The 19,716-nt window shown below is 34.4% G+C and overlaps 1 protein-coding gene across 8 annotated transcripts in view; it reads right to left on the reverse strand.

The window, feature by feature from the left end:
- si:ch211-200p22.4 (phosphatidylinositol-binding clathrin assembly protein) overlaps positions 1-19,716 on the reverse strand; it is a 101,473-nt gene that overhangs the window by 38,070 nt on the left and 43,687 nt on the right. For 4 of the 8 annotated variants that reach the window (XM_056461277.1, XM_056461282.1, XM_056461276.1 and 1 more), the window contains exons 6-11: positions 19,343-19,454; positions 14,875-14,981; positions 12,217-12,258; positions 11,289-11,309; positions 6,409-6,494; positions 3,772-3,907 (exon numbers count right to left, since the gene is read on the reverse strand). In XM_056461277.1, the coding sequence (XP_056317252.1) occupies positions 3,772-3,907; positions 6,409-6,494; positions 11,289-11,309; positions 12,217-12,258; positions 14,875-14,981; positions 19,343-19,454 (504 nt within the window). The remainder of the gene's footprint in view (positions 1-3,771; positions 3,908-6,408; positions 6,495-11,288; positions 11,310-12,216; positions 12,259-14,874; positions 14,982-19,342; positions 19,455-19,716) is intronic. The other 4 variants (XM_056461280.1, XM_056461279.1, XM_056461278.1 and 1 more) reach the window with 2 other exon arrangements.

Genomic DNA, 19,716 nt, shown 5'->3' on the forward strand with positions numbered 1-19,716 from the left:
GTGCAACAATGGGAATCTAAAAGAGTGATAATATTAGATATGTACCAAATTTTCTGTTACCAAAAATGTATCTGCTGAAAATATGTTATGCCATATAAATGAACCCTCTAATTTTTGTTGGTTTAGTCATTGTTGATGTACTCCTTTAAAACTTCAAGCATTAACAACTTGTATTGAAATATATATCTTCATAGTTCAATACGGAAAATAATTATCGAGATTGCTTTTTTGCCATACCGCCCAGCCCTAATTATAATAGATAATAAAATAACTGCAGCGATTTCATCATCATCCTTATTACCATCATCAATTTCTAACCAAACTGTGTAAAATAATTTTTTTTTTCAAACTTATTTTTTAAAATCACAAAAGCAGTTTCTTTATTTAACTAAAACTACAGCCTTTATTAAACAAAAACTGCACCCCTACAGTTGATTTTGGTTTCTAAAGGAATAAGCAGATTAAAAACCTATTACAGTAAAATAATAATAATAATATAATAACTGCAGTGATATCATCATCCTCATCATCAATTACCTGCCAAACTGCGCAGCCTTACAATACTTGCATTTTTTTTTAAACGTGCATCACTTCAGCAGATTTTGGTTTCTCAAGGAAGCAGATTTCGACATTGCACAATTTATGTCTTTCAGCATGTCTTTTGCAACAATGAGAAAATACAAGGAAAAAAAAAACCCCAGAAAGAGGAATCAACTGCCAAAAAACTGCATGCTCCATTAAGAGTGTTGAAAATGTGATAATCACAAAGAAACACCAGCTCAATTTCAAACAGACTTAATCGAACACGTTCTGTGTAAACATTTTGAAATTGCTCTGAATGTTTAAACTATTCAGATGCAGAGCCGTGGTGTATTTGAGGACACATTGCACACCACTGATGTCCGTGTTATTCGGTTTCTATGTATGTGTGTGTAGCGGGGGGGGTGTCTATAAGGTATGACAGTACCCCCCTGATGGGGACAAAGCAGTTTGATTAACCCCGCTGACCATTACTGCTGAAGGCGAATCACTGAAAGTACAAGGGCGTTTTGTGTAAATACACATTCAGTCTTGTATGTTTAGAACACAATGTTCCCACAACAGCAGCTCCAATACTACCAAACTTTGTTGCAAATAAATTCTCTCGGAAGAAATAGGATGTGCCAGCTCCAAATATATACATTTATACTTTGTAATATTGGTCAAAAAGTTTGGAATAGGTGAGATTTTTTAAAGCTTATTCTGATAACCAAGGCTGCATTTAATTGGTCAAAAATTCAATAAAATAAGTGATCTCTAATTTAAATGTTGTTTACATGTTAGGGATGACACTGCATTGTCATCCCTATCAGAGTGCTGGCTCTGTGGAAAAACAAACACACACTGAAGTGAGATTTCCTTATTTGTTCTTTATTCAAGACCTGATAAATTTAACACTGTTAAGACTAAAAAAAAAAAAAAAAAGTCAGCATGCTGCTAAATATAAATCTCTCGCTAATGATGTGTTGTAGATTTATCAAGTGCTTCAACAGCTTGCTTGTGCTGTAAAATGAAAATCTGCATATGCAGCAACTAACATGTGACTACTTATTTTTGTCCATAATCCACATATACACGTATGTGATTCCTTATTTAAATGTTGTTTACATTTTATTTTGATCTGCAATAAAATAGAATTTCAGCATCATTACTCCAATAATCAGTTTCCCACAATCCTTCAGAAATTATTTTAATATTTTGATCTGCTGCTCAGGAAACGTTATTTTCAGTGTTAAAAACACTTGGGCTCCTTCCTGATTTTGTGGAAACAGTGATGAAGTACAATCCAAATGTACTTTTGTTCACAGTAAATTATTCATGAATAAAAAGACACTTATAAATGATAGAAAGAAAAATTAATTAAAAGAAAAATAAAAAGTAAAATTTCACAAAACTATGCAGGGCAAAAAAATTATTTTCACATTAATAACCATAAGGACCATTAGTAATAAATAAATAAATAAATAAATAAATAAATAAATAAATATATATATATATATATATATATATATATATATATATATATATATATATATATATATATATATATATATATAGTTGAAGTCAGAATTATAAGCCCCTCTTTGATTTTTTGTTTAATAATTTTTCTTATTTCCCAAATTATGTTTAACAGAGTAAGGAAATTTTCAGAGTACGTCTCATAATATTTTTTCTTCGGGAGAAAGTCTTATTTGTTTTATTTCAGCTAAAATAAAAGCAGCTTTCATTTAAAAAAAAACATTTTAAAAGTCAAAATTATTAGCCCCTTTAAGCTATATATTTTTTCGATAGTATACAGAACAAACCACCATTATACAATAACTTGCCTAGTTACCATTTCTGCCTAGTTGACCTAGTCAAGCTTTTAAATGTCACTTTAAGCTGTATAGAAGTGTCTTGAAAAATATCTAGTCAAATATTATTTACGGTCATCATGCCAAAGATAAAATAAATCAGTTATTGGAAAGGAGTTATTAAAACTATTATGTTTAAAAATGTGTTGAAAACAATATTCTCTCCGTTAAACAGAAATTGGAGGGAAAAAAAATAAATAGGGGGGCTAATAATTCTGACTTCAACTATATATATATATATATATATATATATATATATATATATATATATATATATATATATATATATATATATATATATATATATATATATATATATATAATATAAATAAAAGGAAAACGTGATAATGAAGACTGAACACATCTGCATCTGAGTAACATTCAGCTTTAAAAAAAGAAGAATATTTTACATTTGAAACTACATTAAATTAGAAAACATTTATTTTCTGAATATTGTGGTTTTAATGGATTTTTGGTCAAATAAAGGAAGCGTTGATGGGTAGATTAGGCTTCTTTAATGTAATGCAATGTAAAATAATACCACACACTGTAATACCCAATAAGCAGGCCCACATGTAATCTGCATGCATATAAATCCAGAGATTTTCGCAGCTCTTTAGGCCATCATTGAGTCTATTTGTTTACTTGTGTAAATGTGTGTAAATTTCTATTTATTCAGTTTATAAATTAATTTCAGTAACATTATTGACTAATATGGCAATGTTCATTTGATTTACTTACAATACAGTTTATAAAGTCATATTTTCTGTCTTTTAGTTGTTTTATTATATGGTAGACTTGCTTTGTTTACCAAATAAGTGGATCTAATTGGATTTGCATAGTAAACATTAAATAAAAGTAAAAAAAATGTATTACTTTTTATTTAATATATTAAGTTTTTAGTTATAATACTCCCAAAATCATTACACATAAATCCACAAATTGTTTACAAAATTCTGTGCAGAAAAAGCTAAAAATGTCCGCAGAGTCTGTCTGGCCCTACCGACAAGTTAACTCAGACTGTTTGAGGAACCAAATTCAAGCAAACCATTTAAGTCTTGAAACAAAATGGTTTGAGTAATGTAAATGTATCTACACTGACTTATTAGTTACTATTTTAAGTTCAGTTATCAAGTCTGTACGAGTTCAGTTAATAAAACGAATTAAGTCCAAACAACTGTATAGCTACTCAAATGCTTCGAGGAAACTGATTATGTTAAATAGTTTACGTTGGCTAAACTCAAATTAAGGTTTAATAAAGTTGGTTTGCTACAATCAGTTTCCTCAAACCATTTGACTAGCCATAGCTAACAAAATCAGAATATCATTAATTCAAACAAGAACGTATTTGATCAGACAATAAAAGATCGTGGCCCACCTTGAGTGCTTGCAGACGGGCTTGTTCCTCTTCCAGGGCCTGTTGTTTCTCCTTTTCATCCATTCTGCTGGATGAGAAGGAGAAGGACATGCCTGTGTTGGACAGGGACGACACTGCATTGGACAGAGTGTTGGCTCTGTGGACAAACAAACACACACTGAAATGAGATTTCCCCATTGGTTCTTTATTTCAAGACCTGATAAATTTAACATTGTTAAGATAAAAAAAGTCAGCATGCTGCTAAATATAAATCTCTTGCTAATGATTTGTAGTAGATTTATCAAGTGCTTCAACAGCTTGCTTGAGCTGTAAAATGAGGCTCTGCATATGCAGCAACTAACATGTGACTACTTATTTTTGTCCATAATCTTCAAAGCCACATAATAGCTCGCACTTAATTATATACTTACATGAGATGAATGAGATGTCATTTGCATAATACAAGCTGCTTTATTTCACAGAAAATGAGTCAGTTTTGGTGCCCACCAGGTTTACCACCAAGTAACATGCTTCAGTTATAATACTTTTTGCCATATAATCAGTTTGGTCATTGTTAGTCTATTATTAGCACTCCGTAATACACTTCACACACTTCTCTTAGACTGGAATCAGTAGCAGACTTCATAAACGCCTTGAAACACATATAAAATATCTTCAGAAATAGACAAATCTATCTGGACATTAGTACAAAAGACGATGCTTTTGAAAAGAAAGTTGTGGCAAATTATGACATGGGTGCAAGTAATCATTTGGATGCATTTACATTAATTTTGAGATGTAAAGAAAGATTTATACCACTCCTCTAAAAACTTCATTCAGTTTGGGCATATTTATTACAACAGGGTGTTTATATGGATCATTTTCCTTCTGACTTGACTTTAGTTTTAAAGCGATTTGTAATGAGCTCATTAATATATTAAACATGTTAGGACATCATTCCAGTGACTACATTTACATGGCAAATAAGATATTGGATGCGAGGAACTGCTGTAAGAGTTCTTTTTTAATGGAATTTGATACCGCACACCATATAAGAGAAAAAAAACCTCTGTATTTATTGATGCAGGTGTCTATGGTCCTTAACGGACTCAGTAGGTGCAGAGAATAGTTTCAAACAGCCGTGTGTGTGTATATAGACTATCCTGTCTCAAAACATGATGAAAATCCTCCATAACAGTAATAGTTTGATTAAGGTGTTCACACGTCTGTGCTGCACTTAAATAATGTGACTAAAATCAGCATACTCCATATGTCTTAATTTCAATTTCTGTTAGTTCAATTATGGCCTTAATCAAATTAAATTAATCAAAAATTGCTGTTTACATGGTAGACTCCTAATCAGAGTACTGTCTTAATCATATTAAAATCTGATTATTGGTGTCCATGTAAACGTACTCAATGTTTCTTTTTTGTTTCATCCCACCCAAATTAAGACTTAGCACCACCAGCACTGTCAATCGTTAGTATATTGGGCATATTTATTATATAGTAGAAGGGCAAAGTAATGCTGGTGAATATAAAAACACAACAGTAGTTACAACCTTCACTTAATTTTCTCTTAAAGCTTGTAACATTTTAGGTTAATAAAGTAGTGGAAAAGCTAATGTGATATATACAAATGAAAAAGCTACTACTAGACTATTACTTCATTAACAAGTGAGTGTATAAAGTTCTTATAAAGACTGAAACAAAATGCTGCAAAAAACAACCCAGTATGCACAATGTTAAGATGTTTTCTGGGGCCGTGGATTAAATCCAATGATCATTGCTTTTGTTCAATAAAAGGTGAAGGTAGTGCATTCTTTTCAGTCTATCCACCAAGAAAGGTATTCATCAGGTTTGTTTTGAAGGCTTGTTTCATTTTCAATGGATCTATTTTTACATGGATCTATTTTACAAGGTTTTTATGAACTTTTGACTGCAGCTATGCTTCCATCCAACTATTTTTGCGCATTTTGGATTTGCGCATTAAAAAAAGCTTGATGGAAATGTCAACATTTTGAAAACGTGCATAAACAAACGTATGTGCATAACTGAGTAGGATAAACTTTTTATTTAATAAGAAACGATATGAATAAACTACGATGAAAACACTTTTACTAAACAAATTCCAGCATGCGCATTAAAAAAATAAATAAATTAGATTTTGTTATAAGAGACCATGTGTGTGAATGGACAAACCAGCAGCCTGAGCACATTGTAGAACATCTGAAATGTTGATTTGGTCATACTAAAACATCCTAACCATTTCAGTATTAGTATTATTTAATTTTTAATTATTATTTAATTATTAATTATAATAAGACAAGATTCATGCAGCTTCTCATACCACACCAAATTCCGTGTTTACTGTTGATATTTGGCACCAGTTAATCAAAAAGTGACGATGTTGTTCTCTTTGACTCGTTGGATGGAAACGTTGCTTTATTCGCGCATCTTTTATGCGATATTCCAGTAATGCGCAATATTTTCATTCGCATTTTTGGATAGAAACATAGCTTCTGTGCAAGTCTGTGGTTGCTTAAACGTTTAACGAATTGACCCAAAATGATCAATTACTTCATATGTGCATATGTCCAAATAGTCTTTCACAGTGTAATGATGGACTGTGCGGATCGGTCTGGTTTCATCCAGTACCTGTTGTCAGCGGAGAGCTCCTTGGTTTTCTTTCCCTCCAGAGACGCCAGGTGCTGTTCAAGAGCCTCCAGGAGACTGCTGGGAGCCTGCAGGGAAAAAGACACAAGTCAAGAACTCTGCAAGAACACACTGAACCAGTTTAGAGAGAGTACACACTTGCTCACACAATCGTCCAACCTAAGTTTGAGCAAATAATAAAAGAAGCATGCATTTAGGCTTTTTAGTAAGAGGCATACAGGCAAAGGATAAGCACACACACAAAAAAAAGAGAGAGGAAGAGAACGGATTTGAAAGAGAGGAATTGACATGCACACCTCAAACTAATGACAGTCCTGTGATAAATACCTGATGTATCAATCCCAATATTGCACCATGACATTAAAAACTTCACATTGGCTTTTCGAAACTAGTCCTTAAAGATTTCTGTGAGATATTGCTTGCGCTTTGACTCACAAATCTAGCAAAAAGCTTCCTCTGAGCCCTTTATACGATCTAGGATTTGTGTCCTCAGAAAAGAATTATTTTAACAACTACACTGGAAGCATTATGCTGATCCCAGATCGGCAAACACAGGATGTGTATATTAGCACTGTGCTAAATTAGAGCAAATGTTAGCACAGAGCTCATTGTTGGTGAAAAAAAAAAACATGCACTCAGTGCCAAGTTTCCAGAACAGACAAACCATGTATGAACTACTGTTATAGACCAAGGGTAAGGTAAGCTCTTCAACTGAGCCTAGCTGGCAGCGCTGGCCTACATGTCTGGATCTGATCTAGGTTGGCTTTTTCTCCACATCGCTGAGAGGGCAGTTTGGGTCTAATCCATCCCACAGAAAACAGAAGCCAAATAAGGAGAGAAAAAACACATTTGCAGCAGTCTACAATTCAAATAGAAGTCAAAAACGAACATTGCCACTAAGCAGGGAAAATGTGTAACTTCCACAGAAGTGAGATAAAAAGAAAGATGAAAGTGTAACCGCTTTTAATTTGCTTCTCTCCTGTCTGATCTGATTTCCTCGGAGGAGAGATGGCGAGAACAGGCTTTTGATTAAATGGCTACATTATAGATGTGCATGCCGGCTACGCAAAGGACAAAGTGAGGTTACATGAATACTTCATTACAATCCTACAAACCCAAGGGCCGCTGGGGCAGTTTTCCCATGTAAAGGAGAAACGGGGCGTCGAGAAAAAAAAAAAAAAAAACTATAGCTCTGGTTCTGTGCTGAAGAGCTCCACCTTCTGCTAGTTTGATGGCCAGGGGGTTTTGCAAAGCATGAAGCCGTCATGCAACCCAGCAGGGAATCTGCTTTTATGCTGATCTGAGCTAACGATCTGATCAAACAATACAGAGACAACTGCACATCTGGTCTCGGATCAGCAGAAAAAGCGATGTACAGCCATGCCTGCAGAGTGACGAAGAACGGGATGGCAGTTTGGGCCACATTCAATCAGTTTGGCTTGTTTTAAAGGGATGAATCTGCTGATGCAGTCAAGAAACAAACTAGGGCTGGGAGATATAGTTTAAAAAAAAAACGCACTTGATATTTCAATGTTGATTATATTTGACAGCTTAGATGTAAATAGTGTGTATTTATGCTGAAATGGTTTTCTTATTGAAGGAAGCAAACCGGGATTCACTTAAGACAAACTTTGTGTTTAAAATGATTTTCATTCCTTACAAAAACTGCTTGCTGACAAATCATTTAAAACAAGTTGTTGGAACGAAGGTGGTAAAGTATAACTGTTTATAATCAGTGTTGGGTGTGACGCATTACAAGTAACACAAGTTACGTAATAATATTACTTTAAGAAACTAGTAGAGTAACGCATTCATTTAGGTAATAATATTTGAGTTACTTTTTTAAAAAATGCAATGCGAGGTATTTTTAGTTTAATTAGTTTTCTTATAAAAAAATAAAAGCTGAATTAAAATGAAAGAGGTCACGTTGAATCCCACACTCAATGAGAGAATGCAGGAACAGACAAAAATCAAGATGGCAGAGCCTTACATCTTTGTGATGGAAGATTTCTCATTATTCTGAACGGATCAAAGAAAGGGAAAAAAGCATCGTCTTAATGGACAGTGACTTTACTTTACTAATGAGACAAAAAAGTACAGAAATAGTAAACACATTACTTTACACTTTTATTAATCTGTAAATATGGCTTATAGCTTGAGGGTCAGGAAGTTCTCAGAAGATAAAATTATCCTACTTTTTTATTTTTGGATTTTTTTTAAAGGTAAATGAAGGTCCAGGCTATACGGTGCATTGTTTATTGCAGAGCTCCTTTATTAAAAAAAAAAAAAGGAAAAAATCCTGCAAGAAAAAGATCAAGCCTCAGCCACGTCAGAAAAAGAAACATTCAAGTAATGGAACACATTACTTATAAAAAAATCAACTAAGTAATGCAAGTAGTTACTTTTTTGGGGGAGTAACTCAATATTGTAATGCACTACTTTCAAAAGTAACTTTCCCCAACACTGTTTATAATTAGTATTAATTTGTGTTTTGGGGCAAACATTTAGATTTATTTTCTTAAAATGTCACACAAGATGTTGTGTGTTAACAATTATTATACCGAATGGCAATTGAAGCTGATGTCATCTGTAAATCATGTAAAAATGTAAGGCGGCTATTTTCTTTTCTGCTAAAGAAATAATATTTAAAGAAATAAACTTAAGTCTCATTACACTTTATTTTGCTAGAGAATTTCTGTACTGTTTACAAAGCTATACAGCACCTGGACAAAAATGAAGAGAACAATTAAGTTATCATTATTTGCTATTAAAAGGTACATGTTTAGAGTCAAACGTTTCTATGCATTTTATCTTATAAACTACTGATAAAGTGTATTCAGTCTCTCAAAGCATAATATTAGTATTTAGGGCATGACAATAGGTCAATATAACGTATTATTTTCAGACATTAAATATTGAAAATTGAGTTTCTATTCATACAAGTAAAATAAATACAGCGCTCAAAATAATACACCCCATTTGAATATTTTTATAAATTTCTCATTGAATACAGGTAATATATTTTGGTGCATTTGCACAAAACAGATTTATTAAACAGATATATTTATTAAAGAGCCCCTATTACGGGTTTTTGAAAATAATCTTCCATTCAGTGTGTAACACAGCACTAAGTGAATGAAAACATCCAGCTGAGGTTTAAATCTGAAAGTGCACAGTGATTAAAACAATTGATTCTTTAACAAAATAGTTATTCCTAGTCGAATATATGAATCGAGTTGGGTTCGGATCTTTTGCTTGAACGCATCGACGTCGACACGGTACATCACCAAATATGTAGTTCCAGATCTGGTAAAATGTGTACACGTTTTTCTTTGGACACTAGCAGAGCGAGGGGGGATCACAGGACTGATCATGACACGAAGATGACGATCACTGACAGATGGAGATGGAAGGTATGGGACTTTGTCAGACTTTGACAGTAACTGTTACAGTTCATATGGACCAGTTTCTTCTTCCGGATCATAACATGTAAGTGTAATTAAAATTATTGCCTCGTTTTTGTTGTTTGCAAAATATGCGTTTAATTGTGTTTTATAAGTTGTAATTGCTCCGTGCTGCTTGTAATCACACATCTATTATAGATGAACTCTTGTACAGTATGTCTCAGGTTAAATCTTTATGGGACTATTCACATATTGCATTTAAAACCATGTTGAAAATAAGACGCATGTTTCTTCCTTAACCGATTTAAATGCGTTTCTGAACTCTCGATCCTCTGCTGATTGCCTTTGCTATGGCCACCATCAGCCTTTTCTACACACGGTTAATTTTCCCACATGGGGTGCGGTTAATTTCCAAAATAGTTCAACTTTTGCCACTGTGTGGGTTAATATTGAATGCGTGTGGCCGTACTACTTGGGGTTAGGGTTAAGAGTAGAGTAATATGCTGGTGTTTAACTGCATTGCTTAAGTGCATTCCTGCATTGGGCTCTGGCATACTTTCTGCTACTTCATACTGTAGCCGTGGTGGGCATTTCTCTCTGTCTCGCAATGAACACAAGTCGACCAATCACAACAGACTTTGTCACTGGTCCAATCAGCGCAGATTAGCTTCGCGCTACGGAGAGGTTTGGAAACAAATGAATCACTGAACGAAGAATCTAGAATTAGGTAAAAATAAATGCATATTTAAGACAATGAAAGTGTTATTTGACCTTGCACACATATCATGTTGTTTGAGACCCCTAAAACACATATCATGTTGTTTGAGACCCCTAAAACCAAAATATGACCTTTTATAATGCAAAATAGGGGCTCTTTAAAATAATATTTTAGTCACCGAACATCTTTAAAAATAGAAGGATAATACATTTAAATTAATGCGAATTAAATTAATATGAATTGTCTTTATTGAATTTTGTGCTTTTTAAACATTTTTATTTAACATTCTTCCTAACATATAAAATTTGGACCGTTCATAAGCTATCATTGTCATGAATCTATTATCATAAGTTATTTTGTTAGATTCACTCCAGATTTGGCTTCAGAAATGACTAATAAATATGCACAAATATCCAATAGAAAATATTAAAATGAGAGATTTGTGAGGCGTGTACTCATTACATATGTATTTTTTTCTCCAATATTAAAGATCTAAAACATCATGTTCTATAAACAAGTTCTGCATTTATTTAAAATATTTCTACCCGTGGTGAGTGCAAATTGACACAAGCTTTTAATAAATTGTATAGCCAAATAAAAGTCGACGTGTTGTGAAATTTTGGTCAATTTTATGATCGACAACCAAATCCTGATTATGTTGTCAGTACTGAATACATCACCCCAGCACTAGTAAAACAGATTATATCACATTCAAGCAGTGCATATAACCCACCACCTACAAGGTAAGATCCTCTAGTTGTCTGAAAAGAACAATGAACATTGTGTTACTGCAGGACAGCATGCCTCTCATTATTATTCCATTCTGAAATGTCAACAAATTCAAACAGCGACATCAAATCTGGACTCTGCCTAATGCAGCTCCACACTCAAATAACGTGACCATCAGTTAAAGAGTAAAATTATGTTATTAATGGCTCTTCCTCATGTCATTTCAAACCCCATTCATCTACAGAGCACAAATGAAAATGTTTTAGATGAAATCAGAGAGCTCCCTCATCCTCCATAGACAGAAACGTTCAGGCTCATTCAAAATCCAGAATAATCAATCGGCAAATAAAAAAACTACTTTCTTCTCCTCTGAGTCGTACTGCTCTGCAGAAGAAGATGCTGAATAGTCATTATTTTTGCTTTAGGTGCACACAAGTATTCCCATAGCTTCAAAATATTACAGTTGAACCACTGAGCACCTATGGTCTGATTTGAGAATGTTTTGTATGGACTTTAAACGAGCTAGCTGAGACCAACACTCTCTATGGACAATGAGGGAGCTCTCGGATTTCATTTAAAATTGCTTAATGTATGTTCTAAAGAAGAACAAACGTCTCTAGGGGAATTGGAATGACATGTGAAATCTTTTTCAGTTCTAACTTTTTAATAAAGGAAACAGTGCTTAATAAACTCTATCCAATTCTACATTACGTCTTGTAGATATTAACATGGCATCTAAATTTGAAACTAGACAAGAGAGAACGTCTAAATAACAGTGAGCATGGGTACAAAAACAGCACGTCAGACAACAAGAGAGGAGACGAGGACAGTTGGAACACAGAGAGATAAGGAGGAAGGGAGATGGACGACACAGCAGCAGTGTAGTGAGGAGGAAGAAGAAGAGGAAAAACACAAAGTGGAGATGAAATGTACACTGACCTGAGTGAGATCTGGGATGTCACCCTGATCAATCCCAACTTGCTGTGTCATAAACAAAACAAAGCAAAAAATAAAAAACGGTAAACAAACAAACAAACGAGGGGACGGGGGGGAGGGAGGAATAAGAAAAAGAACAAAGGATCATTTCCTCATGCAGTGGCTAAAAATGAAACGAATAAATAAATGTAAGAGAGGTGTGGCATGCTGAGAGCCACAAAGGACCAATGGGAACGCACGCAGACACTGATAATGTCTCACACAGCTGACTGTGGTGTGGTTAACACTCAAAAACATTTAGAACAAATGGTGACTTTTGAATGACACCCGATGGGCGCAAAAAAAAAATTAGACAAGATTCGGACATGGTGATGGACATTGTTCTCAGAGACTCATTTTTAAACCAAATCGCTGAGATATCAGCTGCTCAGAACAAAAAAACCAGACAGTCTAACGCCTGGCTGAAAGGAGGGAGAAGAGAATTGTGGGGAATAAGGCAGCAGCACGGGAATTAATCAGTGTCATGGTGAGAGGAGTGAGTGAGAGTCATATTAGCACCAAACACAGATCTTCATCTGGACCAGAATGAGACAGGACTCTGAAACTTTAAAGGTCTCAAACTGTATGAATCCGCATGAGATAGAACAGCCTTCAATGGCCACAGTATGGTGGACAGGAGAGCAATTGAAAATCTGTATAAAGTAGCGCTATTGGGCAACAGTCCCTGTGTCGGGTTCAAAAACCTTCAGACCAGCAACCTTCTATGGATTTTCCAGTCATTTAGGATTACTTGATGAATATTTATTTTAAATCCTGGTGTAGATAATGTCCATCCACAGATCACAAAATCATATGGAGACTCGAAAGAGACGTGATGGTGGGAAAACATATTACGTTTTTGTGTTTCCTCGCAAAACTGTTGTTGCACAAAGACTTCCTGTTCACTTCATACAGGTCCACCCTGCCGTTTTCGCCAAGATTCTCCCCTATTTTACCATTCGATTGCACTGTCATCATTTCATTAAGTATTTTCCTATATTTCTACCATATTTTTTAATCTTGAAAGCACATTGAAATGAACATAAAAAAGTCTGCATTCACTTTCTTTCCATTAAATCTGTGCATCAATCATCACCCTTCATATGCAACCTCTGAATCAGCGAACACATGTATTAGCGCTGACTGACGGACGCGCTCCGTATGATAAACAGATCCCAGATCAGTTTCTCTTGTTGGTTGGGTGACGATGCAAAGATTTAATGAAAAGAATGTGAATGTAGGCATTTTTATATTGTTGAAAAATATGGGAGAAATATGGGAAAATACTTAATGATAGCGGGATAGAATGGTAAAACATGGGAATATACCAGCAAAAAACTGAGGGTTAACATGAATGAAGTGAACAGGAAGTCCTTGTGGAACAACAGTTTTGCGAGGGAACGCAAAACCTAAAAAAAAAAAAAAAAAGTTTCCAAGACTGTTTTTTTTTTTCTTCCACCCATTTCTTTTCTCACCATCAATCACTTCTGGGTCTCCATAAAAATGCTTTTGCAGCTTTAACAAAGATTAATTTTTTATTTACACTATAATTAACTTTTAATTATATTTATGGCAGTAATAAATAAATTAATTTATAAATTAATAAATAAATAAATTTCTGCACCTTAATACACTGTAAAAAATGCTGGGTTCCAAACAATTGATTTGTGTCGTCACAACATACAGAATTAACTTATTAGTTTTTTACAAATTTAAGTTGATTGAACATAAAACAATTAAGTTGTGCCAAAAAACCTTAAGAATTGCGTAGTTTCAGTCCATTTTAAATAACTTTTTATTTAAAAATGTTTTATTCAAAATTTGAACAAACAAAAAATTTATTTAAGTGTATGGTTAGCCTCACCAGTAAAACAAAGCTTGTAAATCACTTGATTTTCTAGAATTATTCAAGATAGAGTTTTAAATGGAAATATAAAACAAATGGAGATTTATTTATAATTGATTTGTTAATTAAATGAATGCATGAAAATATCTAACTGGCCTAAACTTTACCAGTAGTGCAAGTACTGTCATTTAATGCTCTTTTAAATTAACAGTTACAAAGTCTAATCTTTATTTTCAACAATTATATTTGGTATACAAATGTACCCAATAACATTGTTAAACCAACAGACTGACACTAGCATTTTTAGAAAAATTGTAAAAAATCAAATTCAATTCAATTCACCTTTATTTGTATAGCGCTTTTACAATGTAGATTGTGTCAAAGCAGCTTCACATAAAAGATCATAGTAAATTGGAACAGTGTAGTTCAGTTTTTAGTGTTTGAGTTCAGTTCAGTGTGGTTTAAAAATTACTACTGATTTAATAAAACAAGAGGTCTGTTTAACCTTGATTCATACACAGAACGCACATATATGTATGTTTATAGACACATTCCACAACAACAGTGTAATGCAGTGCCAGAAAACTAAATATATGGCATCTGTGAACGCGCCAATCCAATGAAAATGAATGTCAGAGAATTGTGGGATAGAGAGATACAAGACAGAGAGAGAAGAAGAGAAATTGTGAGAATAAAAGGCTCCTTGAACAGTCCGTCTAATCTCAAACCTGTAGAATTAAAACACTGTTAATTATGTGCATGTATGCCATTGGTACCTCAGCCACTTTAAGGAACTCTGACAGCTTGGTCATCCTGTACAGAAACTTCTTATAGATGTCCAAAGCGTCTTTACACTGGTTTTTCTTCATATCAAAGTATTTCTCTGTAGTGAGAGCAAGAGAGAGAGAGAGAAAACAGGGAGTAGAACGATTAGCAGAGCGACTCTAAAAGATAAAGACTGCAATTACCCATCAGAGGATTGTCAAAACACTCTGGGCTGTCTGACAGAGACGGGGCATATAAAAGCCGCTGTAATGGTTTGCTCAAGGACAGCTAACACTCTAATGTATTTTCAGACCATCAACCTAAACGGCATATGCTGCAACATAAAAAACATGATAAAACAATGAAAATTGTCAAAAAAATGACCATTAATGATTGGATAATTATAGCACACATTGAGTAAAAAGCAGCAATGGATAAAGGGGAATTTGAAGCCTTAGTTGGTGACCACATACTAGAACTGTCCCTTCACAGGGAGTTTGACCGAGAGGTAATCTGACATTATCACTGATTCACCTGAAATTGAATTTTGCAAAGGACTAAAATGCAGACAATATGCAATATATTTAAAAAATAATGTAAATCTCATACATAAAACTCACTCAATTGTCATTTTATACTTATATTAAGTTAGATCTGATAGAAAACTGGACCTCAAATGGTTTCAAATGATGTTACTCTTCTCTGTATGACAATAAATGTCTGTTTGTTTGATGCCATATCAGCTTCTATGACTATTTTCATTAGGTGTGTCAAAATAATTGTTTCTTCGGTGCACTGCGATGCAGACGTGGACAATTCAGTATCGGTTCAGTAATAATCATAACCGGTTATTATGTACTAACGTCATTTATGCACTATGTTGCGGTAGCTTACTATGGCGAGGGAGGCGAGCAGGAGTATTTACAACGCTCCAACTACTTAAAAATGTAGAAACTCTGCACAATTTCAGTGCGTGTGTTTGCTGGACAGTCTTTCACTGACACTTACAGCAGAAGCCCCTATTTCACTGCGATTGAGAGAATGATAGTAAACTCCATTTCTCTCTCTCTCACTGTGGCCCATTTGACCTGCTGGCGTGACTTTCCCTCTCCTCTCGGCTGTTACAGCGATACTTCTGGATACAGACACGAGTGCGTGTCTGCAGAGTTTTCTCCACCGTGTCTATCATGGATCAGCTGTGATCGCCGCTGCCATTTATTAATGTTTATCATCGGTGAACTGCACCAGAGCATTAGAGCCAATCACAGCCCTTTCTGTTGAGCGCGTGACCAATCATAGGGGTGTAAGAACGAACTCACAAGGCTCAGTAAACAAGCGGGATATTTATATTGGTTTATTTACTATAAATGCTCATGTTGTTCTGTGCATGTACTTGAGTTTTTAAAGATACAGTTGATATATCTGACTGTTTATTAAAGGACAAAATTGTATTACAAATATTATATAAATATATTTATACATTAATACAAGAATTGTTGTGCTGTGAAGAAAATACAAAACTGTTTATGGAAAGCATAACCATGATGCACCGAGATATAAAACTGAACTGAATCAATGGCATTATAATCGTAACCGAATCGTGAGGCTGGTGTAGGTTCACACCTCTAATTTTCATGATTTAAGTATAAGTTTAAGGAAGATATAAATTATATTAAGATTTTATAATGAATAAGAATAAACTTAATAAAATAAATAAAATTTCCAGAATTAAAGCCTCCACAGCCTAATAGAAAATGCTTGGCAGTTAAAGTGCTTTTATGACCATAACTGAAAGTAATTTCTGCTGTTATCCACAAATGCAGGCGAACGTGCCACGGCATGTTTGCCGACCACACTAAACAGGCCAATCTTGATGTCTGCTTTTAATCTAGAAAGATCTACATGACAATCGCTGCTGGAATTATTGTTATCTATGGTCTCATTCTCCAAGTGCTACTCTAGTCCAGTTTTACACTGTGGTCTATAGGCTATAAATTCAGTCTTTACTTTGAGTCACTTTCACACTGTGAATATATTATTTAAATGCATATTGAAGATCTGTTTGTCTGATTGTGTCTAAAAATCAACAGACATTATTCATCATTTCCACAGTGAGTGTCTAAGTTGACTTATGCCTAATAGAGAAATCTTATCAAAAATGTCCCTAGCAATGGGGCAGGGGGTCAATTAGATCATGTTTAGAGTAATTTATAAAAATGTGCGACTAGCTTGTTACAATTTTTTTTTTTAAATGACAGAAGGGAGAAAAATGGCAGATAAAATACATTTTTTTGAACAAGTTCTGCAATCAAAGCAGAGGTTTCACTTTTTGTGGCCAGTGAAATTTTTACAATTTTTCATGGCTGAGCAGTTCAGCTTAGAATGATTCGTCAATATGGTGCTAGGCCTGGGCCATAATAAAAAAAAAAAAATAGTTTAGCTATTACTGTCATTAGAGCTGCACAATTCTGGCTAAAATGTAATCACAATGTTTTTTTGGTTTTTTTTTGCTTATAATCAAGATCATGATTTTCTCAATTCTGTAGAAGTAAAAATAAAGGTTAATATGAAGAGGCTGTTATTTGTTATATTGTTATTTCTCAAACATATGGTAAAACATTAATAATCTACTGTTGGTTAAAATGCAAAATTTTGTATAGACTTGGAATGGACTTGAACAGACTTTATGTCGTGGTCGTTAATTCAGAGTAAAGTGATGACATCAGAATACAACTATTCATAATTCTAAAGTTGAATTACTACAGTATGTTTAAGATGGATGCTTGCAATCTGTCATTTACAACATTATTAGACAATTTTTTCCACTGACAATATGAGGCATTTGTCATTATCAGATTCAATTCTTCCATTATATTCAACATTGTGAAGGCTAGAGTAGTTACACTGACCCAGTAAACATTTATTCTAATGCACAACACTGTGTTCGCTATGAAAAAAACACAAATCAAATGCTTGCCGTGATCATAACTCTAAAATGCCATAGGATCATTTAACTGATGTGCCCGCTTTCAGCTTTGCAGTTTCAAGTGCTCATGTCATGGCTGCCGTCACTCTGAGAAAACATACGTACAAATCATACTTTCCGTGCGGCTCCCAAACAATCGCTCTGTGCAACAATCTGAACTTTATTTACAACTTTATTACTTGTTATTAACATCAAGACAGAAATGGCATTTTGGGGTAAATTATACCTTCTAAATACAATATGTGACACTTTCAACACCATTTGGAGCAGTCCATGTTGCTGAACTACGAATATAAAACGTGAAGCCTTTACACTTCTCTAATGACCTTGAAAATATATTTTGCTGAATCATAGAATCACTGAATTAAGATCGTGTGTAGGGTAGAATCGAGATTGTAATCTTTTTTTCGATTTATCATGCAGCTCAAACTGTCATGTGCATCTTGTCAGAATGGTTTTGTGATCAGTTGTAAATCTCCTCTGACGACCAGAGGGCGCTCTCACACGAAACTCCAAATACTCATGAAGAAGTAAACCAGGAAATCTCTAAAGAGGTTGGTAAACAAAACGAATATTTAACTGTTTTCATTGATTCAACATTTGGTAAATAAACAGAAAATTTAACTTCTTTCATTGATTCAACATGAATAACAAACCTTCAACTACAAAATCATTTCATAGAAGTATTTATTTCTAACCCTCAACTGAAGTCATGAGATGAGTAAAAAAAACAATAGAAAAAACTGCCACTTTAGCTCTCAAAACGTCGAGTAAAAACATATTAAATGTGGTATTTTTACATGATTTCAGATGTAGCAGCATCACAGAGCAGTAATAGCCACAGCCATTAGTCATTAAGATCATCTCTGCTTTCATTATCAAACGATTAAATCATCACCTACAACTAATGCAACTAATTTTCACAACAATCATGATCTCCATATTGGGCTGGGGTGATTAATCGTAGCTGATTGGCATGCACATTTTGTCAGCAAAGCCACGTAAAGTAAGTCTCTAGCACGTGTTTTCAGATGGATCAGCATTTACTACACAGTCGTAGTTTAAGTTATATTGCATTAGTTGTAGGTTTGAGTTTGAGGCAGATTTATCCTGTTTAGAAAGTAACAGCCTCCAAAATTAATTCTGTGCTGGAAGTGATTTTGTTCAAAACACTTATTTGTTCTTCTGTTTTGCTTGAAATATGTATAACAGCGTCGTTCAAACAATGAAAAGCACCATGTTGGGTCATTTGTACAAAGCAGGCACAAGCACAAAGTTAAACTCTGAAAATCAAAAACAAGAGATCTGCAACAAGCACACTGCAGTTGATTTCAGATCTCAGAGAGGAAATGAATATGTAACAGACAGGAAAATCCAAGCATGTGTGCTTCAGCTGTACTGTTCTTTGCTCAGAAAGCAGTAAGACGTAACCCCTAAAGCAGAGCGTGAGAGCAAGACGCTCTCCAGAGTGAGAGGGAGTGGATTACTCTTACCCAGCAGGTTGATAACGCCCTCATTATAGGCAGCAAACAGACGGATGGAGTCTTTGAAGAGCAGCATGAAGGCAGCGTTGATCACTCCGTTAGTCAGCTCATTAGGGTTAGCCTACGGACACACACCCACACGAGAGAGGACACATCATACCAAACAGCTAGGACTGAATCAACATCAGTGTTGTTCTGTAGTAGGGCTTCCAACCTGGGGCTTAGGGGTCATCGAGCCTACTTGATTTTTAGAGGAACTAATTATCACTTCAATCACTGGAGCAATAAAATAAGCTGTGCACTAAACATTGACCCATCTTTAAGAGCTAAGTTAAAAAATACTTCCATTAAAAAACACAGGCTGTTTACACTGTACATGTTTT

This window comes from Danio aesculapii, chromosome 7 (genome assembly GCF_903798145.1).
Source record: "Danio aesculapii chromosome 7, fDanAes4.1, whole genome shotgun sequence".
Classification (NCBI taxonomy): domain Eukaryota; kingdom Metazoa; phylum Chordata; class Actinopteri; order Cypriniformes; family Danionidae; genus Danio; species Danio aesculapii.